The sequence below is a fragment of the Cibotium barometz genome, chromosome 55, assembly GCF_041138505.1.
Source record: "Cibotium barometz isolate CiBa-2024 chromosome 55, ASM4113850v1, whole genome shotgun sequence".
In the NCBI taxonomy this organism is placed as follows: domain Eukaryota; kingdom Viridiplantae; phylum Streptophyta; class Polypodiopsida; order Cyatheales; family Cibotiaceae; genus Cibotium; species Cibotium barometz.
Genome location: NC_141100.1, coordinates 27,336,008 through 27,358,517, shown reverse-complemented (window position 1 = coordinate 27,358,517; position 22,510 = coordinate 27,336,008). Strand labels below are relative to the sequence as shown.

General features: G+C 45.6%; 1 protein-coding gene across 1 annotated transcript in view; it reads right to left on the bottom strand.

The window, feature by feature from the left end:
• Positions 1–725: 725 nt before the first annotated feature.
• Positions 726–22,510, bottom strand: part of LOC147607560 (NADH-ubiquinone oxidoreductase 20 kDa subunit) — a 48,863-nt gene continuing 27,078 nt past the window's right edge. Inside the window, exon 2 of the mRNA XM_086790297.1 lies at positions 726–1,243. Coding sequence (XP_086646423.1) covers positions 1,009–1,243 — 235 coding nt within the window. The 3' untranslated portion in view covers positions 726–1,008. The remainder of the gene's footprint in view (positions 1,244–22,510) is intronic.

The window sequence follows — 22,510 nt, the reverse complement described above, 5'->3', positions numbered from 1 at the left end:
ATTTGCCTTAACTAGCTGCTCAAACTTGGAGCCTTTTCAGTTTATTTGTGCTAGGGTGAGCTTATCTGGCTGTATTGAGGGAGGGAGGGAGAAAAATAAAACCAAAATTTTGCTTTTTTTTGCCTTTTTTCTATTGGGTGTTCCAAAAGTCGCACATTAAATTTTCATGGTAAAGGTAACTTAGAGACACAAGGATTGGTATACAATTGACCATAAATAATAATAATAATAGATTATCCACACACCAAAAAACTACCACAATGTCTACAGTCATAACATTGAACCACATATGCAATCATAAGGGAAAAGGACAGGTTGCGAAGTGAACACAATAATCAAGTATAATAAATAAACTTGGTGTTTCAAAGAAATAATTCCCTTTTAGGTAGTAAAAAACCATCTACCACATATAGAGCATGGAGCTGCGCAAGCCCACCCGTCTTTTTTCACCCTAGGAGATAGCAGCATCACTTGGCAATACCACCACGTCTGTGCCCCCATGCCCCAGGCACAGCGCCCAATGTAGTCTCCCCCCAAGAGGGGTTGGTCGTGGAGGGAGTCCACCCCCCCAAAATTCTACATCACTCTCTATGTAATCCGCTTGTGAGCAGATGTTCTCTCTTTACTAATAGGAAGATCTAAAAGAAAACACAATGCATGAAATCAAATGTGGTCCATGAGACTTTCCACCTCAGAGGCGCACGTGCATGCAGCACACACACACATCAATAAGCATGAACTCCTGCAGAGAAATCCCAAGTACACAAGTGTCTGTGTTAAATTAACACCATCTACATCATCTTTTATGCTTGCAATGCAAACCCTGTTCTTCGGTTACCTAAGGCATACTACCAGAAGTCGTATCCATGGTGTATTTCTCTATTTAGACTTATTGAAGGTACATACATACATTGTCAGTAGAAAAGTACTATGTGGTCACAGCTCTTGAACCAATGCCATAGGTAGGAATACCCCATAACTGACTGTCTGCATTTGTTTGTTAGCCTTTTACTTGCTCCACCATATGGCAAAGTCCTTGCGGCGGCTTATCTTTTTCTGCAGCTGCAATAAACCATACAATAACGCTTCTGCAGTCGGAGGACACCCAGGTACATAGATATCAACAGGAACAATCCGATCACAGCCACGAACTACTGCATAGGAGTAGTGATAGTAACCCCCTCCATTTGCACAGCTGCCCATAGAGATCACCCAGCGTGGTTCTGGCATTTGATCATACACCCTGATGACACATCCAACCAAGACCCCATATTCAAGAAAAGAAGCCACCAATGAAGGACACACCACAAAAGAAGGTAGCAAGGTAACCGTGTCACTTGCAAAGTATTCAAAATTTTCAATTTAACAAATATAGTCACAATGAAATATGCACCTGTGCACATGGGTAGCTTAAAAGGCAATGTACAGATGATGTGAAAAACTTCCATTCAGCATGTAAGGTGTCTGCAAGCTTAAGGGCTCACTTAAATTTCAATCTTAACTTCTACACAATCTTTGTAATAGAATTAGACGCCCAAGTTGAAAGCCCTTTTTTTTCCCTTTTTTCTCCAAGAAAAGATCCTTAATCCACCAAGAGGCGTAATACAACCCTGTCCATGACAAAAAGAAAACTGAAAAAATGAAGAGCAAGCTACCTCCATGGCTGTGGCCACTCTTGGAGAGAGGCTACATCATAGGGGGAGGGGGGGAAAGCCAAACACGTGATAACCGTGCCCTCCTTCCTGATGGAGGGTCCAGTGCTCGAGGTGCAGAAGAAGGTAGTCCCCTACCACTGCATACGCAGTGAGTCCCCTGCCAGGAGCTCCAGGCATGCCCAGGTGTGGATGAGATCAACCCATATAGCTCGAATGGTGTCCACTGGAGGAGCCTGCAATAGTCTCACTGCAACGCGCTAGCCAAATGTGCAAGGCTGGCTACTGTAGATCAGCTCCCAGCACTGGCATGTGCCAGTCTCCGAGGTCCAATGTCAGATGGGGGCTGCCACCTGTGGCCACTGCCGCCACTGAGATACAGCGGTGCTACTATGCTAGAGCACGAGAGCTAGGCCGCCTCCATCATCCTCATAAAATAGCAATAGGCCAGTGGCCAGCCTCCACCCACCACGCAACTGCCCCAGGTGCCGGAAAGGGCAGTGGTGGGGTGGCCCACGAAGGCTACCCCCAACTTAGGCAAGGGATACAAACCCTTTTTTGGGGTAGCCCAAAGGGCTGCCCCTGACCCCTACATGCAATACTCAGATGCCTAGTATATGGCTACAAATCAAACACCTCGACACCTATCATCATTCCAAAGGTACAGGCACTGCTTCATGTGCGGGACTTGCACACCTAACCAAGACCATCTACGGGACTTGTACACTTGACCTTGGACGCTTAGAGTGGAACCTTGGCTGACTTGTCCTAGACTAGGGCTCACAAGGGACAAGTTTCCACTCCAAGTCTTGCACCTACTATACAGATGTGTCCACATGCTTCCAATGTTTCAAGGCTTGAATCATTGTCAGGAGTTCCTGATCATAGACCGAGTAATTCTTTTCTACGGGTAGAGCAGCTTATGAGACATGTAAGCTACTGAATGTGTAAAACAGCTCCAATCACGATGTTACTCGCATCGGTGATCACTTGGAACGGCTCATACCACGAGACCAACGCTAGACAAGGAGCCTTTGACAAGGCCACCTTGAGGTTCTTGAATGCCTCCAAAGCTCATGGAGTCATTCGGATCCGTTGCCTTCTAGTCTTGACACCCTTAAGTAGATCTGTTAGATCCGTCGAGAGGTTAGAGAACTTGTCAATGTGGGTGGAATATACCTGGCATTAGCCCACAAACGACCGAATATCATAAGCTGTCTGCAGTATCCACCAATTGACTATCTTGGCCACTTTGGACAGATCAAGTCGGACGCTCTCGGCACTGATACTGTATCCAAGGTAGTGAACGTCGAACACATAAAACTCCGACTTTATCTCACTAACATAGAGTTTGTTGCTTTCCAACAACTTCAAAACCTTCTCCACATCAAGTCATGCTGCTCTACCATAGCTAAAAATACAAGTACGTCATCCAAAAATATGGACACACACTTGCCAATCAAATCCCGAAATTCGCATCATCATGCGATTGAATGAGGCGCTAGGGCATTCGTCAAGCCAAAAGGCATGACCACAAACTCATAGTGGGCCCATTCTGTACAGAAGGTTGTCTTGGGGATGTCCCCCTCAACACTCCAAACCTGGTGGTACCCACTTTTCAAATCTAATTTCGAGAACACCTTGGCCCCATTCAGACTCTCGAAAATGTAATCAATCCGAGGCATAGAAAACTTGCTTTTTATTGTCAGCTTATTGAGTGCAACATGGAAAATCTAATCAATCATGAAATCTGAAAATACACATGCATACCAAATAAAACAAGATGACAAAGCTGCACAGTACACCACACTAGGGACCAGAAGATGGGTTGACCCCCCCCCCCCCCCCCCCCCCCTCCTTTATGGTTAGATTACCAAAAAGGAGTCTGCTTCCAATACAACTTTGCGGGTGCCCAAGGTTCACCACTGGCTGCACCTATTTCTTCCAATACAATATGAAAACAAGAAAAAAAACATCACAATATCTGAATTTGCTAACAATTTCAGCACAAGTGAGCATTCCCAACATCAAGCACATGAAGGACAACTATGGACAGCCCATAGCACTCCCACATCAACCCGAGACAACTCAACATCATCATCTTCCTCCTGTCTAACTCATAAAGCAAGTTGACCAGCCCTCGGTAGCCAGCTCTTCCTCCCTGTTTTTTAACCTCTGTCCAGTCTCTATTCAAGTTGTAAATCCGTCGACCAGCAGTGGAGAACATGCAGAAGGAGTCGGCCAGCTTCTCCCATGCAGTTGGTGAACTTCAATCGCGACGGATGGCTGTAGAAACTTGCCAACAAGTCCCAAGGATTATGTCAATACAATGATCCTCTAGTCTCTTTGGAGGCAACTGTCCTGGAAGTGAATCGGCAAAACAATCAACATATTCACTTAAGAAATCAATCTTATCTTGATCTACGGGAGCTACAGCATCATGCTCAACATTATCACGTAGAAAGACCAAGTAAGAACAAGCTGATTTCTTTATTGCCTTTGAAATAGATATATGGCTTACAACGAGTATGGTACTCCCAATAGTACCCGCATCAATACAAACTTCCCTACCCCTATGAGTAAACATAACTTTCTTTTCTTTGTGCAAAATCTTGGGATCCAAACGGTAATGCCAAGGCATCCCAAGTAACACATCACATCCTATAAGTGGTGCCACGAGGAAGTCTTCATGATCCAAATATCCCTGAATCTGTATGCGAAGCTTCCCAATGATGGGAGTGACTTTAACTTCCTTGCTCTCAAAGGTAGCATCTGCATGAAAGTCCATGCCCAATTCCTCAAGCTTTAACCCAAGAGGAACAGCCATCTGTATGGATATGAAGTTGTCTGTTGAGGCATTATCAAAAAGCAATAAAGCTGTTTGATCCTTTAACTTGCCCCAAGCTTTGCATAAAATCCGGCTCTTTGGTTCATGTGCACAGTTACCCTGAACATCCGGTATAACATTCACACTTGGTTTGGCATCTTGCACATTATTCTTTTTGAGATTCTGGGGGCATCAAGCTTTCATGTGATCTTTGCTCCCACATGAGAAACACTTCCCCTCTCGCATGCAATCAAAGATATACTGTCTGGACAGCTTAGGATCATCCTTTTTACCCCCTGACTTCTTTTCTAAGCCCCCTTTTGCATCCTTGGACTCATGAGACATAAACTTAGGTGGCTGTCCACCCTTTTTCTGCTCATTTTCAACTCTGAATTTTCCCTTGTATGAGCTGAATTCTTGTCTTTTTGATGCTCCCTTGCCATGCAACTCCTCAGAAATAGTTGTTGAGTATATGAGCTCCTGTAAAGTGTTGTGGGGATACACTGCAAGGCTCTTTTGAATGATTTGTTGCAGCCCTGACTCAAGCTTTCTTTTCTTCTCGTCCTCACTAATCGTCATGAAAGGTGTGACCTTGAGAAGAATCCGCCAAAACTTTGAAACATAAGAAGAAACGGATTCGCCTTCATCCTGTGTTAGCCAATCCCATTCCTTTTGTACATCGTTCTCAAAGTGAGGAGGAAGGAACTGATCATAAAATTGCTCTTTGAAAGCACTCCATGTACGGGCAGCTGTCCTATCCAAAAGCTTTGCCATCCACCAATCACTTACAGTCTCTTTAAGATGCATACCCACATGCCTGAGCATAGATTTCACAGTAAATTCCTCAATGCAAAAGGCTATTTCAAATTGCCTTATGAAAGCAAGTGCCTTGGTAGTATCCAACTTTCCATTATAGCTCTCGAATTTAATGTCCTTGTCCCCTGATTTGAACTCTTTGGCCTTCTTGCCATGACGGGCATCCCGACGCTCTAATACATCATCTTCCTCGTCATGCCTACGTTGGCGACGATGCCCAGATCTGGATGGAACTTTAGGAGCGGAAGCATACCTAGAAGGTGGAGATACCACCGACAATGCATGAAGATCTTCTGCATCTCTCAAATGGGCTGAAAACCCCTCATCATCCCCATGAGCTGCATGTCGATGTACATCATCTCCTCGTGCTGCATGCCCCCTCAAATCTGTTGCATGGACTGCAAGCCCCCTCAAAACACTTGTTCAGGCTGCATGCCCACTTACATCACTTGCTCGAGCTGCATGCCCCCTTACATCACTGGTGCGGTTTGCATGCCCTCTCACATCACTGGTGCGGCCTACATGCCCTCTCACAACATCATCGGAATTCCCTTCACGGGATAGCCTGTGAGGCTGCCGTGTGAAGTGAAACCGGCCTCTGGTAGAAATCAAAGTGCGGTAGACTAGCAGACACCCTTCCAATTGTAGTCCAAATAAATAACAAATTAACAAGAGCTAGAATGCTCCAGAACTGAAAGGAAATCGACACCTGTTGGTGAAGGGAAAATTAGGGTTAGGTTTCATGTGGGAGACATACACAGAGAAGAAGGGGGAGAGAGAGAGAGAGTTGTGGGGATAAGTCAACTCACCAAGTGTGAGTGTGTGACTCCCCTATCACACATGTATATTGCACTAGTACACAGTGTGCACTTAGTACATTAAAAGTACTAAGTGTACTATGTACTATAACTTATGGGCTTGTACACACTATAAGGGTGGGCATAATGCCTTTACCCCAACAACCTCCCACTTAAAGGCAAAGTGCCCTTAAATGAAGGAAAAGAAAAAAAATCAGCATGTACATGATAATATACAAGGCCATATCAAGGCTGAAACTGATCTCATCCAATGCCCATCAAGTGTCTGCAATGAGCAAACCGCTCCGGAGGCAAACTCTTTGTCAACAGATCAGCCGGGTTGTCATCCGTATGAATCTTCACAAGCTGAATTTGCTTGTTCTCTATCACCTCTCTGATGAAGTGATACTTCACATCCACATGCTTCGTCTTTGCATGAAAGACAGGGTTCTTTGCCAATTGAATGGCACTCTGACTGTCACAATGCAACAATGGAATATCCCCTGTATAACCCAAATCAACCACTAACCGAGATAGCCATAATGCCTCCTTGCAAGCCTGTGTGGCTGCAATATACTCGGCCTCTGTAGTAGATAAGGCAGTGCACTTCTGCATCCTGGATATCCATGACACAGCACCTCCTGTGAATGTAAACACATAACCGGTAGTAGACTTCCGGTTATCTGGATGACCGGCATAATCCGAATCCGTGTAACCATGCACTAATGCATCCTGTTTGCCAAAGCACATGCACATATCTTGTGTGCCCTTCAGGTATCTCATGACACCTTTCACTGCTTCCCAATGCTTCTTGCCAGGTTTGGCCATGTATCTAGAAACCACTCCCACTGCAAATGCAATGTCCGGCCTAGTAGCAACCATGGCATACATGAGACGGCCACAAGCTGAAGCATACGGAACCTTGGCCATATCAGCCCTATCTTTATCCGACTGTGGGCTGTCCATAGCACTGAGTTTCACATATGGAGGCAAAGAAGTACTAGTCTTCTTCCCCCCATCCATATTGAACCTCTGCAAAACTTTGCCAATGTATTCCTTCTGAGAGAAATACAACACATGCTGATTTCTGTCCCGAAGTATCCGCATACCCAAAATGTGATTTGCATCACCCAAATCCTTCATATCAAAGGTTTGATGCAGCCTCTTCTTCAAGGCATCCATCTCTTTACGAGATTTCCCGGCAATCAACATATCATCAACATACAAGATGAGGATCAATAGACTGCCATCCAAAGCTTTCTTGGTGTATAAGCAATGATCTATGTCACTTCTCCTGAAATCCTGGGATTTCATGAATGTATCAAATTTATGATACCATTTCTTTGGTGCCTGTTTGAGCCCATAAAGACTCTTTTTCAGCTTGCATACAAGCTTCTCCTTTCCATTCACTGCATAACCCTCTGGCTGTTGCATATATATTTTCTCATGGAGATCACCGTGAAGAAAAGCAGTCTTCACATCCATCTGAATCAAATCCAGATCATCATGAGCAACCAAAGCTAATACAGCTCTAAGTGTGGTCATTTTGACCACTGGAGAGAAGATCTCATCAAAGTCCACACCATATTCTTGCTTGAAGCCCTTAGCCACTAATCTGGCTTTGTATCTTGGCTTTGCATCAGGTGCAACTTTGAGCCTGTAAACCCACTTGCATGGCAAAACCTTCTTGCCTGTAGGCAAATGCACCAACTTCCATGTTCCATTTTTGTGCAAAGAATCCATCTCTGACTTCATGGCACGCTCCCAAAGAGCCTTATTTGCCCTCTGTAAAGCCTCCTTATAACATGAGGGCTCCCCACAGTCAGTGAGCATCAAGTAGTCAACCCCTGGAACAAACCTGTCAGGGGCTCTGGAGGGTCTTGTGGACCTCCGTACCCAATGACCATCATTTGCAGGTTGCTGTCCAGCCTGCATATCACCTATTGGTGGCTCCTGTTCCATGCCATAAGGTTGAAATATCATGCCCGGTATCTCCTCTAACAGTGGGATATCCATAGGGATATCTTCTGCCATCTCTGGCTGTCCATTTGGACCATTTTCAGCACCATTTAAGGGCTGGTTTTGCTGTTGTAATGGCTGATTTACAGCCCTTGGTTGTTGTCCATGATGTCCATCATCATCAAAGATGACTCTGCCAGGCTCCTGTTGCCTTGCAGGCTCCTTATACATGCATGTTTCATCAAAAATGACATCATTGCTGCGTATAATCTTTCTATTCACTGGATCCCAAAGTCTATACCCCATTTCACCTCTGTCACCATATCCTAGGAATATGCATTTGTGAGACTTAGGATCAAGTTTGGTGCGCATTTCCCTACGTATGTGCACGTACGCAACGCAACCAAACACTCTCAAGTGCTTGTATGACGGAGGCTTCCCTGTCCATACTTCCTCTGGCACTTTCCCACCAAGCCTCGTGTTAGGTGACCTGTATATAAGATGAACGGCTGTCATAACAGCTTCAGCCCAAAAACCATTAGGTAACGCAGCATGTGACAACATAGAACGGACCTTCTCCTGAATGGTCTTGTTCATCCTCTCTGCTGTCCCGTTTTGTGGAGGATCATAAGGAGTAGAGAGCTCTCTCTTGATGCCTTTAGCATCACAAAAGTTCTGAAACTGTTTGGACATATACTCTCCACCATTGTCGGAACGCAAAGCCTTCAGTGTTTTGTCAGTTTGATTCTCAACAAGAGCAACAAACTTCTCAAACACTGAGAATGTATCACTCTTCAAACGAAGAGGATAAACCCACACCTTGCGTGTGGCATCATCTATAAAAGACAAAATATTTTGCCCCTCCCAAAGAAAGCTGAGGCATCTCACATACATCTGTATGCACAAGCTCTAACTGAGCATCTTTCTGTCCAAGAGCTTTCTTGTGGGGGCACTGGCGTTGCCTGCCATATATACAATGCTCACAAAACTGAAAACTTGAAAACTTTAGAGAAGGCAAGTAACCCAAACGAGACAATTGCTCCATTCCTTTGACACTCATGTGTCCCAACCGGCTATGCCACACAGAGATTTCCGGCAGCTCGGTTGCATTTACATTAGCATGGTGACAAACACCTGCATGCATGAAGTAAAGAGTGTCCACCTTAGAGCCTCTGGCAACAACCAGTGAGCCCTTACTAATCTTGCACTTTCCACGACCAAATGTGGTAACATAATCAGCATCATCAAGCTGTCCAGCAGAAAGCAGGTTCTTCTTGATCTCAGGCACATGCCTGACATCATGGAGCATAAGCTGTGAGCCATCTGAAAACACAAGCCTCACATCACCTCTGCCAAGAATCTTGCATGCATGGTTGTCACCCAAATAAACTACTCCTTCATTGCCAGTAGTATACCTGACAAACAAGTCTCTGCAACCTGTGACATGAAAGGAGGCACCTAAATCAATGATCCACGAGTGCATACCATGACCATCTCCTGTAAGAAGTGAACGGGCATCAAGTGAAGACGTGAATAGGACCTCATCCTCACTGTCACCTGCATGTGACACATTGACTTCTTCAATTTTGACTCCACTTTTGCCCTTTGGCTTTACATCTTTGGCTTCATCTTTGTCTTTGTCTTTTCCTTTGCCCTTCTCCTTTTGATCATTTTTCCATTTGTAGCATTGCTTTTTGATATGTCCCTTCTTGCCACAATAATGTCATTCCAAGTCCTTTTTGGAGCGAGACTTGCTCCTTCCCCGTTCTTGGCTTTTACCCCTTTGCTGGGATCTCCCACGTGCATTCATTGCATTGGACTTTCCAACAGAGTTGTTTTTCCTGTTCATCTCCTCTTGAAGGAGCGCACCCTCAACATCTGCATATGACAGCATAGCATTCGAATTGCTAGTGGCTGTCCTGAATGTGTCCCAACTCTCTGGCAAAGTGCATAAGAGGAAAGTGGCTTTGAACTCATCGTCCATTGCCAACTTTTGATTAATGACCTGGCTGACAATACCATTAAACTCATTTAGATGGGCTGTCATAGACGCCCTTCCTTCATCTAAAGACCTATGAGTTTCTTCAACCAATACACTTTGCTTGAGGCACTTTGCTGGGCATACAAGTCCTACAATCTTTGCCACATTCCCCAAGCTGTCTTCTCTTCACGAATGCTGAAAAGTAAAGAGTCTGACACAGACAACATGATAGTAGATCTTGCTATCTCATCCATATCTTCCCACTCTTCAGCAGTAAGAGAAGCGGGCATTACACCCCTTTCTTTGATAGGCTTGTGCTGCTTCTTCTGGAGCAACACATTATAGCACTGGGTTTGCCAAATATCATAGTTATGTGAGCCTTCAAGCTTCTTGATGTGAAGCAATGAAGAGCTCTCACCTGTGGTTGCCATAGCAATATGCAACTTGTCAATGCCTGACTCCCTGCAAAATGTGCAAACAACGCAACCAAACATAGGTTTCATGTGGGAGACATACACAGAGAAGAAGGGGGAGAGAGAGAGAGAGTTGTGGAGATAAGTCAACTCACCAAGTGTGAGTGTGTGACTCCCCTATCACACATGTATATTGCACTAGTACACATAGTGCACTTAGTACATTAAAAGTACTAAGTGTACTATGTACTATAACTTATGGGCTTGTACACACTATAAGGGTGGGCATAATGCCTTTACCCCAACAGTTGGCCCCAAAGCTTGCCGCCCCTTTCGGTATTTCTTTATTCAAATTCAATGAAATGTATAACTGAGTATAACAAAGCCAGTCCAAGAAAGTAAACCTCCGTGTCCAATGTGGTAGCCCTCAAGACCTCTTAGCACAGAGGATTCACACACAGATCCGTGTCCCACAAAAGCAACACACTGTGCTTCCCTCTAATCAACCAAGACAATTCAACAGGGCAGCCTTGAGCACACATCTGGCTGTTCCATGAACATGGTTTCAAACTCAGCTCAAATACACATCCACTATCCAATCTCTGTTTCCACCCTTCAAACTGCCATACCCCTCCTCTCACAAGGGGCCAGATGAAATAACTCTGCAGCAGACATAAGCTAGTGGAAAGAAAGAAAGATTAATATGTTCAGAGCTTACCAATTTTAATGCGTGGTTCTGCACCAGAGGGATTGACTGTACCAGTTTGTACTTGCAACAACATGTCTGTACTTTTCTCCCTGCAACTACCTAATTGATGCACCGACTGTACTCTGATGATGCGCCACCTGCAACTGTTCAGGACCGAACAGGACTGTACCCGCCTGTACCTGTCCGTACAAGTCTGCAGTACCCGACTGCACCAGTCCGTACAATTTCCGCCGCCTGTACCTGCTGGACAGGACTGTCCTTGTCAGCCTGCACCTGTCCGTACAGGTCTGCACTGTCTTTGTCAGCCTGCACCTGTCTGTACAGGTCTGCGCTGTCCTTGTCGGCCTGCACAGTATTCGCCTGACCCTACAGCACTCGTACCACTGTACTTGCTGTCGTACAGCAACCGCCACCTGTTCCAACTGTACGGAACTGCAGTCACCTGTTCTGTACGGCCTAAATTCTGTACGGCTACTCTCCACGCAGTTGTGGTTCCCCTTCTCCTCCACGCAAGTAACTTGCACGATCCCTCCAAAAGCGAGAGAGAGAGAGAGAGAGAGAGAGAGAGAGAAGAGAGAGGCGTGTATCTCCCAAAGTGGAGTTGCCCCTTTTTCCCAAAAATATCCTAGTGGCCCCTTTCTAAAGTTTATCAAACTTACTAAGGGTCACTTATGCCTAGGGGCCACCCAAGGTTAAAACATTAAAAATATTAAAGTCCTTGGTCCCCCTCACACTTGAGGATGTCCACAAATATTTCTATTTGTCCAGGAACCCAAATGTGAATCATTAAATATTTATCTTGCTCACCAACCACCATGCCCACGCTTGTGCTGTTCCACTTTCACAGGGTCATGACATATCCCCCTCTTGAAAAATGGCAAGCGTCCTCGATTGCAATCTGGTGATGCAGCAAAATATCCAAAGTGAAATGTACAATATGGCAAGATCAGCGTCCCAATCTCTCTAAGCCATGCATATGTAACAACATTCACTGCAAACCAATGGTGTAGTAGTAGTCCAGGTTGTATACCACTGTGAACCATACACAACCACAACATCCAAGGTGACCAGTACACATATATCATAGAAGTCCCATAAACAGATGTACTGTCAGCCATCACTACCTTCGGGTGAGACAAAAGCTGCACCAAGCGACCTCTAGATGTCATCTGAGCCTGTCTGTATCAAGGGAGTGGAGGTGCTACCCCCCTCTTGAGCATCAGGCAATGCTCCAGACCCATGCTCTGCTGAACCTGAATGAGCCGTAACAAGAGTCGGCTCCAACTCAAAGGCATCGAGATAAAGCTGCAAAACCTGAGGTGAATCTATTAAGTCACCTTCCTCCATCCACTTCGCATCCATCGATGAATAGTTCTTGAACTTCACAAGATAGCAACGGGAAACTTTACCTCGTATCTTTCTTTCTTTATGTGCCAGTATCTGCTCTGGAATAAGAACCTCATCAAGTTCCTCAACTTCTGGCTAAGCCTCATCTGACACATCCTCAAGCACATCCCCACGGAAAGGTCTCAGTAGATTCACATGAAATGCATTGTGAATCCTCCAGTGATCTGGTAGCTTCAAGCGATAGGCCACCTCACCAATCTTTTCCAATACCTGAAAAGGTCCATAATAGCGCATGCAGGGAATAAGCGCTCTTTACCCTTCATCTTCTTGAGCCTAGCTTTTTCAAATCGCAAAAGAACCCAATCACCCAATGCAAACTCTAATGCACGTCTGTGACCGTCTGCTGCTTTCTTTTGCTTTTGCTGAGTTTTCTGGAGTGCCAACTTAACTCTCCGATAAGCTTCATCCATATTCTCCACATACTGATCAGCCTCAAAGATCTTATCCTTTGTGTGCAAAATGGGTGGTACCTTCTTCCCTCCTTCCACAATCTCAAAAGGTGCCTTGCTCGTCGAGGTATGGACAGTGTTGTTATAAGCAAACTCCACCAAAGGAAGATACTTTTCCCATTGTTGCTTGTGCTCTGACACATAACACTTAAGAAGATCTAACACTGTAGAATTAGCCTCTTCCGATTGACCATCTGTTTATGGATGAAATGAAGATGAAAACTTGAGAGTTGTACCCATGTTGTCAAACAACCCTCTCCAAAATAAACTCGTCATCCGTGGATCACGGTCACTAATGATAGACGAAGGCAAGCCATGATACTTAAAGATGTTCACCATGAACAACTTCACCATATGATCAACTTTGATCGTCTTACGCACGGGAATGAAATGAGCCTGCTTACTGAACCTGCATATGATAGTCCAAATGCCATCATTCCCCATTTGTGTACGTGGAAGATCAAATATAAAATCCATGGCAATGCTCTCCCATGGTCTATCTGGAATATGTAAAGGCTGAAGTAACCCTAGTGTCTTTTGACGGTCAAACTTCACCTTCTGACATACGATGCATTGCCTAACAAAAGCATCAACATCTCTTCTCAAGGTTGGCCAATAAAAGAAAGTCTCAACTGCTTTTACCGTGGCATCAATACCTCTATGACCTGCATACGGTGGAGCATGACTTTCAATCATAACCTTGAGTCGTAATTGCCTTGCAACACACAATCTACCACGCATCAACAAAAACCCATCTCTGAGAGTATAATGATCATGCCGTTAACCCTCAGACAGCTGATCATACAACCTTCCAAAGTCCTCATCATGGGCATACTGCTCTTTCATCTCATCAAGCTCATGATGATAAGCAAGTGAAACTACTGAGACCTGTGGCTTGCGTGACAATGCAACTGCCACAACATTCTTTTTGCCTTCCACATGCACAATCTGGAAGTGGAACATAGACGAAAAGTTGACCCATCGCATATGCTTTTCAGAAAGTTTAGTTTGCGTGAGGAAATAACGCAAGGTCTGATGATCTGTCTCCACAGTGAAATCAACCCCAAGCAAATAGTGTTTCCATGTAGAAAGAGCATGAATTACAGCCAACATCTCTTTCTCATAAACCTGTAAATGCTTCTCGGCATTTTGCAATATTCGACTCTCATAGGCTATCACATGTCCTTGCATGAGAACTGCCCCAATGCTGTTTCCACATGCATCACACTGGACAACAAAAGCCTTTCGGAGATCCGGTAATACCAATACTGCATCCGAAGTAAGCTTTTCTTTAAGCTTTTTAAAGGCTGTAATTTCTTGATCAACCCATCTAAACGGAGTTGCCTTCTTTGTTAAGGCATGAAGAGGCGAAGCAATCTCAGCAAAATACCGTATGTACGGCCTGTAGTAGGAACAAAATCCCAAAAAGCTGCGTACATCATGCACGGTCCTCAAATCTGGCCAATTAACACAGTTGCATAGAAACGTGTTTCATACAGGTTCGAAACGTACGAAACGTTTCGTCCTGTATGAAACGCGTTTTTTTCATCATCCAATTTTTTTATTTTTTTTTAAATTTTTTTTTTTGGTGTACAATGTAGAGACGGATTGCATTGAGAGTTCTCTCCCAGGATTGCAGTTCAGGGCCTTGTGAGAGAAACTGGAGTACATGGGCTCTTTTTCACACGAAAATGAGAAATAGACTCTCCTCAGCACAATTGGAGAGGCTGGTCTTTTGTCATTGCAATCTCTGATTGCTAGAACAAAAGGGTCATCCCATTGAGCCTCGCCAAGTGAATCCAGATAAGATTGATATCATGAAGTGCAAGGAGATTCCCGACATTCCTCAGGAGGAGAGAGACATCTATTCTATGCTCTATGAGGAGATCATGGCTCCGGCTCGCACTACACGATCTTCTCGAGAGGCTAGTACTAGTGGTGCACCTGCACCTCTAGAGGATGAGGCATTTGAGGACTCGGCTACCGGCAGTGACCTTGAGAGTGAGGCTGCAAAGGCAAAAGATGCAGATGAGGATGCAGATAGTAGCTAGCAGCTGCTGCCAGTATCATTTTATTTGGACATGTTATTTAGTTTGAACTTTGGACATGCTATTTATTTTGATCTTGGATTTTGAGTCATGACTCATCACCCACGTGGTGATCCTTTTGATTTCTGCTTAGTCATCAGTGATCACCCACGTGATTTGTGATATCATCATATCTTACATGTATTTTGTTTTTATTGGAATGAATTCAATGTGGTCTCTTATAAGTTATGTCAACAGTTTTTTCTTTTCTATATTTCAAGTTAAAAATATACATGTTTTTTCTATTTTGTATGAAACCTTTTTGTACCCGTTTCTTACCTTTTATGAAACGTTTCAAAACGTATGAAACCCGTTTCATACCTGCCGTTTCTGAAACGCCTGGCAACTATGCCAATTAAGAATTGCTTCCACCTTGGAAGGATCCATACGGACTCCATGCCTAGACACGATATGCCCCAAGAAGTGTATCTCTTGCAAGAAGAACTCACTCTTCTTGCCATTAATGACCAGCCTATGCTTCCGGAGTTCTTCAAACACAATGGCCAAATGTCTTCTATGCTCCTCCGCAATGTGTGAATGCACAATCATATCATCAAAGAATGTGCCCACAAACGCTCTATGAGGCCGGAAAATCCTGTCCATCATTCTGTTAAATGTGGCACGTGCATTTGTCAAACCTAAGGGCATAACCAAGAACTCATATAACCCAAAAGTGGTTCGAAATGCTGTCTTATGCACATCCTCGGGTCTAATACGTATCTGATGATACCCACTTTTCAAGTCTATCCGACTAAAGATTGTGGAGCCCTGTAAGCAATCCAATATGTCATCGATCCTCAAAATAGGAAATCGATTCTTGATGGTATTCTTGTTCAGCGCCCTGTAATCTATATACATGCGCCAAGAACCATCTTTCTTTTGCACTAAGAGCACAGGTGAGCAAAAGGGTGATGAGCTAGGCTGTATCAACCCTTTATTCAACAACTCCTGTACCTGACTCATAATTTCTTCTTGTTGAGCTGCACTAACACGGTACGGCGGTCTATTTGGTGGAGTACTCCCCGGGATTAGATCAATAGCATGATCTTCTGGCCTTTCCGGAGGAAGTTTCCCTGGCAATGACTCGGAAAAACAATCTTGGAACTCGCATAAGAAATCAGTCATGTCTTTATCTAACGTAGACAAATTAGATTTAGACTCATCATCTTTTGCATCCTTTACAAAAATCAAGTACACGTAAAGATGCTTTTTCATTACTGATGAAATTGCCGACGCTGATACAATAGGAACAGATTCCCCTTTTAGCTTTACATCCAAAATATGTTCTTTCCCTCTATGAGTCAAAGTAATCTTCCTATTGTATGTATCCACCACCGCATGTACTCTATGGCACCATGGCATACCCAACAAAACATCACATCCATCAAGAGGCATGATGAAAAACTCTTCGTTGTCCACATAACCCTGCACATGAAGCCTGAGCTTCCCAATAATAGGAGTGATGGGTTCTGCATACCCAGGACAAGCCATATTAGCCTCATACAAAGGCCCCATCTCTTCTGTACGAATCCCCAATCGGCCAGCCAAATCTGGTGAAATAAAGTTGGCTCTAGCACCTGTGTCAAAGAAAATCAAGGCATTTTGATCTCTCACTTTGCCCCATGCCTTGCACAACTCAGTCTCTTCACCACCTGGCTGTTCCCCAACAAGATCAAGAACTAACCCTGCATAAGGTTTTGGTTTCTTAGACTTGGGCTCCCCTTTAGTGTCAGAGTCCTTTTGGGATTTACGCTTGGGACAGTTAAAAGACATATGTCCCTCTTCTGTACAGTAAAAACATTTCCAAGCATCCATCAAAGCCTCTCTCTCCTCAGGAGTTCTCTTGGGCATTGGTAACTTCTTATACCGCTTCTCTGTAGACCCTTTTGCATCACGCGAAGCATGCCCTGACTTTTCAAATTTCTTGCTTGAGCTTTTACTTCCTTTAAATCCAAATGAGATCCCAGTGAGTAACGCATTTGCTGTCATAGCATTCTCTATCATCTGTGACATATTTGTTACTCGAGTCTTTATGCAATAGTCACGCACTTCCTTGGGCAGCCCACAACAATACTTCTCCACCTACTCAGACAAAGGCACTGCACGATAAGAAGTAACTCGGAGTAAAGCTTCCCAAAACTTCTTATTATAATTCTCAAGATTTTCACACTTTGATGCATCCAACTTGTGCCATGCTGTCATTACATCCACCTCAAAAGTAGATGTGAGCCATACGGAAGAGAACACCTATTTAAACTGTACCCAAGTAGATGGTGCTATGCCCTGTAAAAGAAGAGTCGCAGCTTTTCTCACCTTAGAGGACTCCGTGTAATTACCCTTGAGAAAAGTCGCAGCTTTTCTCACCTTAGAGGACTCCGTGTAATTACCACCAGAAAAAGCAGCATCAAACTACTGTAAAAAGGTAAGTGCCTTTAGCTTATCTTTGGCCCCACTGAATGTGTCAAATTTCACAGCAGCTCCCCCTTCCTTATAATAGAACGCACTTTCTTCTTCTTTTCACGCTCAGAACGGGATCTCATAAATTCAGCAAACTTCTCACTTTGAGTGAGCTGCATAAACACATCCATTACACCTGCCAAACGATTTTTAAACCGAGCATCATCTTCCTCTTTACTAGGCATATCTTCTGGCTATGTTACATCCTCATATTGTGCATCATCTGCAACTTGTTCTCCTGCAAGAATATCCTCAGATTCATTTCTCTCAAGAGAGGTCTCTTGCTCTTCCTCTTCATCATAAAAATATTCGTCTTCTGTGTCTGACATGTTGCTGAATTTTTCAGCAATGACTTTCCTCGAGACAACTACGAGCTCACCCCCTTAAGAAAGTTGATGATGGGTCCCGGCAACGGAACCTTGAAACCGGCCTCTGGTAGAAACCAAAGTGCGGTAGACTAGCAGACATCCTTGCAATTGTAGTACAAATAAATAACAAATTAACAGGAGCTAGAATGCTCCAGAACTGAAAGGAAATCAACACCTGTTGGCCCCAAAGCTTGGCGCCCCTTTCGGTATTTCTTTATTCAAATTCAATGAAATGTATAACTGAGTACAACAAAGCCAGTCCAAGAAAGTAAACCTCCAATCTGGCAACCCTCAAAACCTCTTAGCACAGAGGATTCACACACAGATCTGTGTCCCACAAAAGCAACACACTGTACTTCCCTCTAATCAACCAAGACAATTCAACAGGGCAGCCTTGAGCACACATCTAGCTGTTCCATGAACATGGTTTCAAACTCCGCTCAAATACACATCCACTGTCCAATCTCTGTTTCCACCCTTCAAACTGCCATATCCCTCCTCTCACAAGGGGCCAGATGAAACTGTCAGAATACGCAACGGAGATGATGACCAGATCTGGGAACACGAGCAAAAAACGCAGGCAGAAAAACAGCACGAGAGAGAGAGAGAAGTAGGCGTGTAACTCTGCTCTAATATACACAAGAAGATCCCGAATATGATACACAGAGTAGTGGGGAGCATGGGGCATATTTATATGCCCCATAGATGCAGTCGGCCTGTGCTAGAGACCCTCCACGACTGCACAAGGCAGTCGGCCAGCAGTAGTAGCCTCCACGACTGAAGAACCAAGTCGGCCAGCCACTAGCACCTACACGACTATGTAAAACAGGTCGGCCAGCCCCATGGGCTCCTGCCAACCATCTGGCATCCATCCACACTACGGAAAAATGGAAAAAAATAAGGGAAAAATGCAGGGAGTGAGGAAAAATGATAAAACACTTGATAAAAGACGGGCACACCCACAACAAAGGCCCTGGTGTAAAAATCTAGACAGGAGATGACTTCTAACACCCCCTCTCAGCTCCTGGCTGTGAAACCAACCACTGGGAGCTGGGGTGCCGCTTGAGCAAATCCTGAGAGAGCGACTTCGTGAAGAGGTCCACCGTACTGTCCTCCGTCGAGCAGAACTCTAGCAAGATGTCATCAGCAACGATCTGTTCACGAACAAAGTGCCTCTGGATGACCATGGGTTCCTCCAGTGGAAGCCCAAACCTGCAATGTAACCTCCTCCTGCTCCGTAAAACTGCTCCTGGGCTTGAAGTAGACCCCCTCGTGTCCGGATCTCCTCCCCAAACCGAGTCACTCCAACCGTGGAGTCGGACTCCATCCAACAATCCCCCTCCTGTGTACAAGAGTCCATGATCCTTCGCATGCCGCAGAAACCACAGGAAACGCAATCCTGACTCCCAAAGAGACATCTGCAACCATGAGCTCAACCACCTCATCAGGAAGCTCCCGTCCAATCTGGTGTCCATCAACCAGATCAATGAACCATATAGCTTCTCAGTCAAAGAGACATCACACTGCTCACAAGGATCAACACCTGTTACGGTGCACAAGCAAGTCCTGGAAACCTGATGAAACCTGTCAACCACCCCCTCTGAATCCGGAACCACAAAGCCTGGAGAAACCACCTCCTTCTGCAAGTAAGCACCTGCCACCTGCCTGGCTTTCTGAAAGGTCCCCATGGAAAGAACATCCTCAACTACTGGAAGTTCTATGTCCCGAACACTACGAGACATCAGAGCATAAGTGACCTGTTCAGCTTCCTCTGACTCACTAACACAAGAACTACCAACATCAGTACTGGAAAGTTCCTGCCAACTGCTGCCGTCTACTGGCAAGCTATCCACCATCTGGTCCCGGAAAGCCTGCACCTGAAGCGTATCCACACACAAGTGGCCATTACCAGATTGCCACTCATCACAATCCTCAGGACCTGGGGGAGAGAGTGCTAAAAGCCTGTAAACTCCATTCTCCACTCCACCTTCCCAAACCACTTGGCCTGTTGCTTTGTCCCGGAGAGCAACAAAATGCTCATCAAACTCCACCCGTACGCCAGTCTTGCAAACCTGATGCACTGACAAAAGATGAAAACCAAGTGCCGGAACATACAACACCTAAGAGGAATGCTTCCCCCCTCTGCCATTGGGAACTATCTCCATCCTGCCCTCACTGTGAACTGGGATAGTGGACGTATCCCCAGTAAGAATATGACCAGAAAGCCTGCAGAGATCCTATACACCGGAACGGGAAGGAGTCATGTGCCTGGAAGCACCACTATCGAGAATCCACTCCCGAGTATCCGTTGCGGAGAGTCCTCCAATCTCCTCCCTGCCTGAAGAAAAGGAAACATCGGTGTCCACCACTTCCAGGTGCACAAAAGCCGGAGTCTTCATGATTGCTGTTTTTGAGGAATCTTCACCCTTCTCGGTCTTCCGCTTGGGACACTGCCTCCAATAGTGGCCTTTCTCGCCACAATCATTACAGGTCCTCTCTGCCTTCAATTTCTCGCGGTCAGCGTCGGACTTCTTCTCAGAAGACTTCTCCGAGGAAGCCTTCCCTTTGCCCGAGTTACGGCCTTTCAATCGTTGGCCAGTAAAGACCTCCGAACCTCCACCCTGAGGAGGGTTCGTGAATCGTTCCTCCTGGTCCAGGACCATGGGCACAAGCTCCTTCCACGTGATGGTGCTAAGCCTGTCACTGGTAATCAAAGAGGAGTAAAATGCTGAGTACGAAGAGGGCAAATGTGATAGCAACGTGATGGCCATGTCCTCTGACGATATCTCCTTCCCAGCCTGAAGAACTTCCTGCTGAAGAGCCTGCAGCTTGTTAATATGCTCCCGCATCGTCAACGACTTTGCAGGGCTCATAACCCGCATCTGTACTTCCAAGGAAATCCTCTTCATGGGCGATACCCTGTTGTAAAGAGAGGCCAAATGTTGCCATATACCTCTGGCCAGCGTCATATGCTTTACATGGTTGATTACCTGTGGTGTGTAGTTGAGAAAGATAAACGAACGGACCCTGGCGTTGACACGATCCCACATCTGTGTCTGGGCCTCCCGGTCCTTTCGGGTTGACGGTAACTCCCCTTCCTCTACTTCCGGCCGTGGAACACCAACAACGACGAAATCGGCGAGGTCGTAAGACTCCAGAACAGATTCCATCACCTTCCATATGCCGTAGTTACTCCCGTCCAACTGACGGTCCACCGGGAACGTGGGGAGTGTCGGGATCTTCACATGTCTCTCGGCCATCTCTAACAGATCTGCCATAGCGGGGATGTACTCTGAAAAGGGTGGGTGGGTGGGAACAAAGTAGAACTAAAACCTGAAAGTGGCTGTCCAGCAAATCAGCCCGCCTTTCTCTAGCTTCTCCTCTTCCCGATCAGCCCAAAACAGTCCACCAATCAGCCACAAAACAGTCCCCCTCTTGCTCACACAAATCCCAAGACCTATCTAGAGCCTAGGGCTCTGATACCATGTCAGAATACGCAACGGAGATGATGACCAGATTTGGGAACACAAGCAAAAAACGCAGGCAGAAAAACAGCACGAGAGAGAGAGAGAGAGAGAGAGAGAGAGAGAGAGAGAAGTAGGCGTGTAACTCTGCTCTGATATACACAAGAAGATCCCGAATATGATACACAGAGTAGTGGGGAGCATGGGGCATATTTATATGCCCCATAGATGCAGTCGGCCTATGCTAGAGGCCCTCCACGACTGCACAAGGCAGTCGGCCAGCAGTAGTAGCCTCCACGACTGAAGAACCAAGTCGGCCAGCCACCAGCACCTACACGACTGTGTAAAACAGGTCGGCCAGCCCCATGGGCTCCTGCCAACCATCTGGCATCCATCCACACTACGGAAAAATGGGAAAAAATGCGGGGAGTGAGGAAAAATGATAAAACACCTGATAAGGGCGGGCACACCCACAACAAAGGCCCTGGTGTATAAATCTAGATAGGAGATGACTTCTAACAGAAACAACTCTGCAGCAGACATAAGCCAGTGGAAAGAAAGAAAGATTGATATGTTCAGAGCTTACCAATTTTAATGCGTGGTTCTGCACCAGAGAGACTGACCCGTACCAGTCTGTACTTGCAACAACCTGTCTGTACTTTTCTCCCTGCAGCTACCTGACTGATGCACCGACTGTACTATGATGATGCGCCGCCTGCAGCTGATGATGCGCCGCCTGCAACTGTTCAGGACTAAACAAGACTGTACCTACCTGTACCTGTCCGTACAGGCCTGCAGTACCCGACTGCACCAGTCCGTACAGTTTCCGCCGCCTGTACCTGCTGGACAGGACTGTCCTTGTCAGCCTACACCTGTCCGTACAGGTCTGCGCTGTCTTTGTCAGCCTGCACCTGTCCATACAGGTCTGCGCTGTCCTTGTCAGCCTGCACAGTATTCGCCTGACCCTGCAGCACCCGTACCACTGTACTTGCTGTCGTACAGCAGCCGCCACCTGTTCCAGCTGTATACGGAACTGCAGCCACCTGTTCTGTACGGCTTGAATTCTGTATGGCTACTCTCCACGCAGCTGTGGTTCCCCTTTTGCTCCACGCAGGTAACTTGCA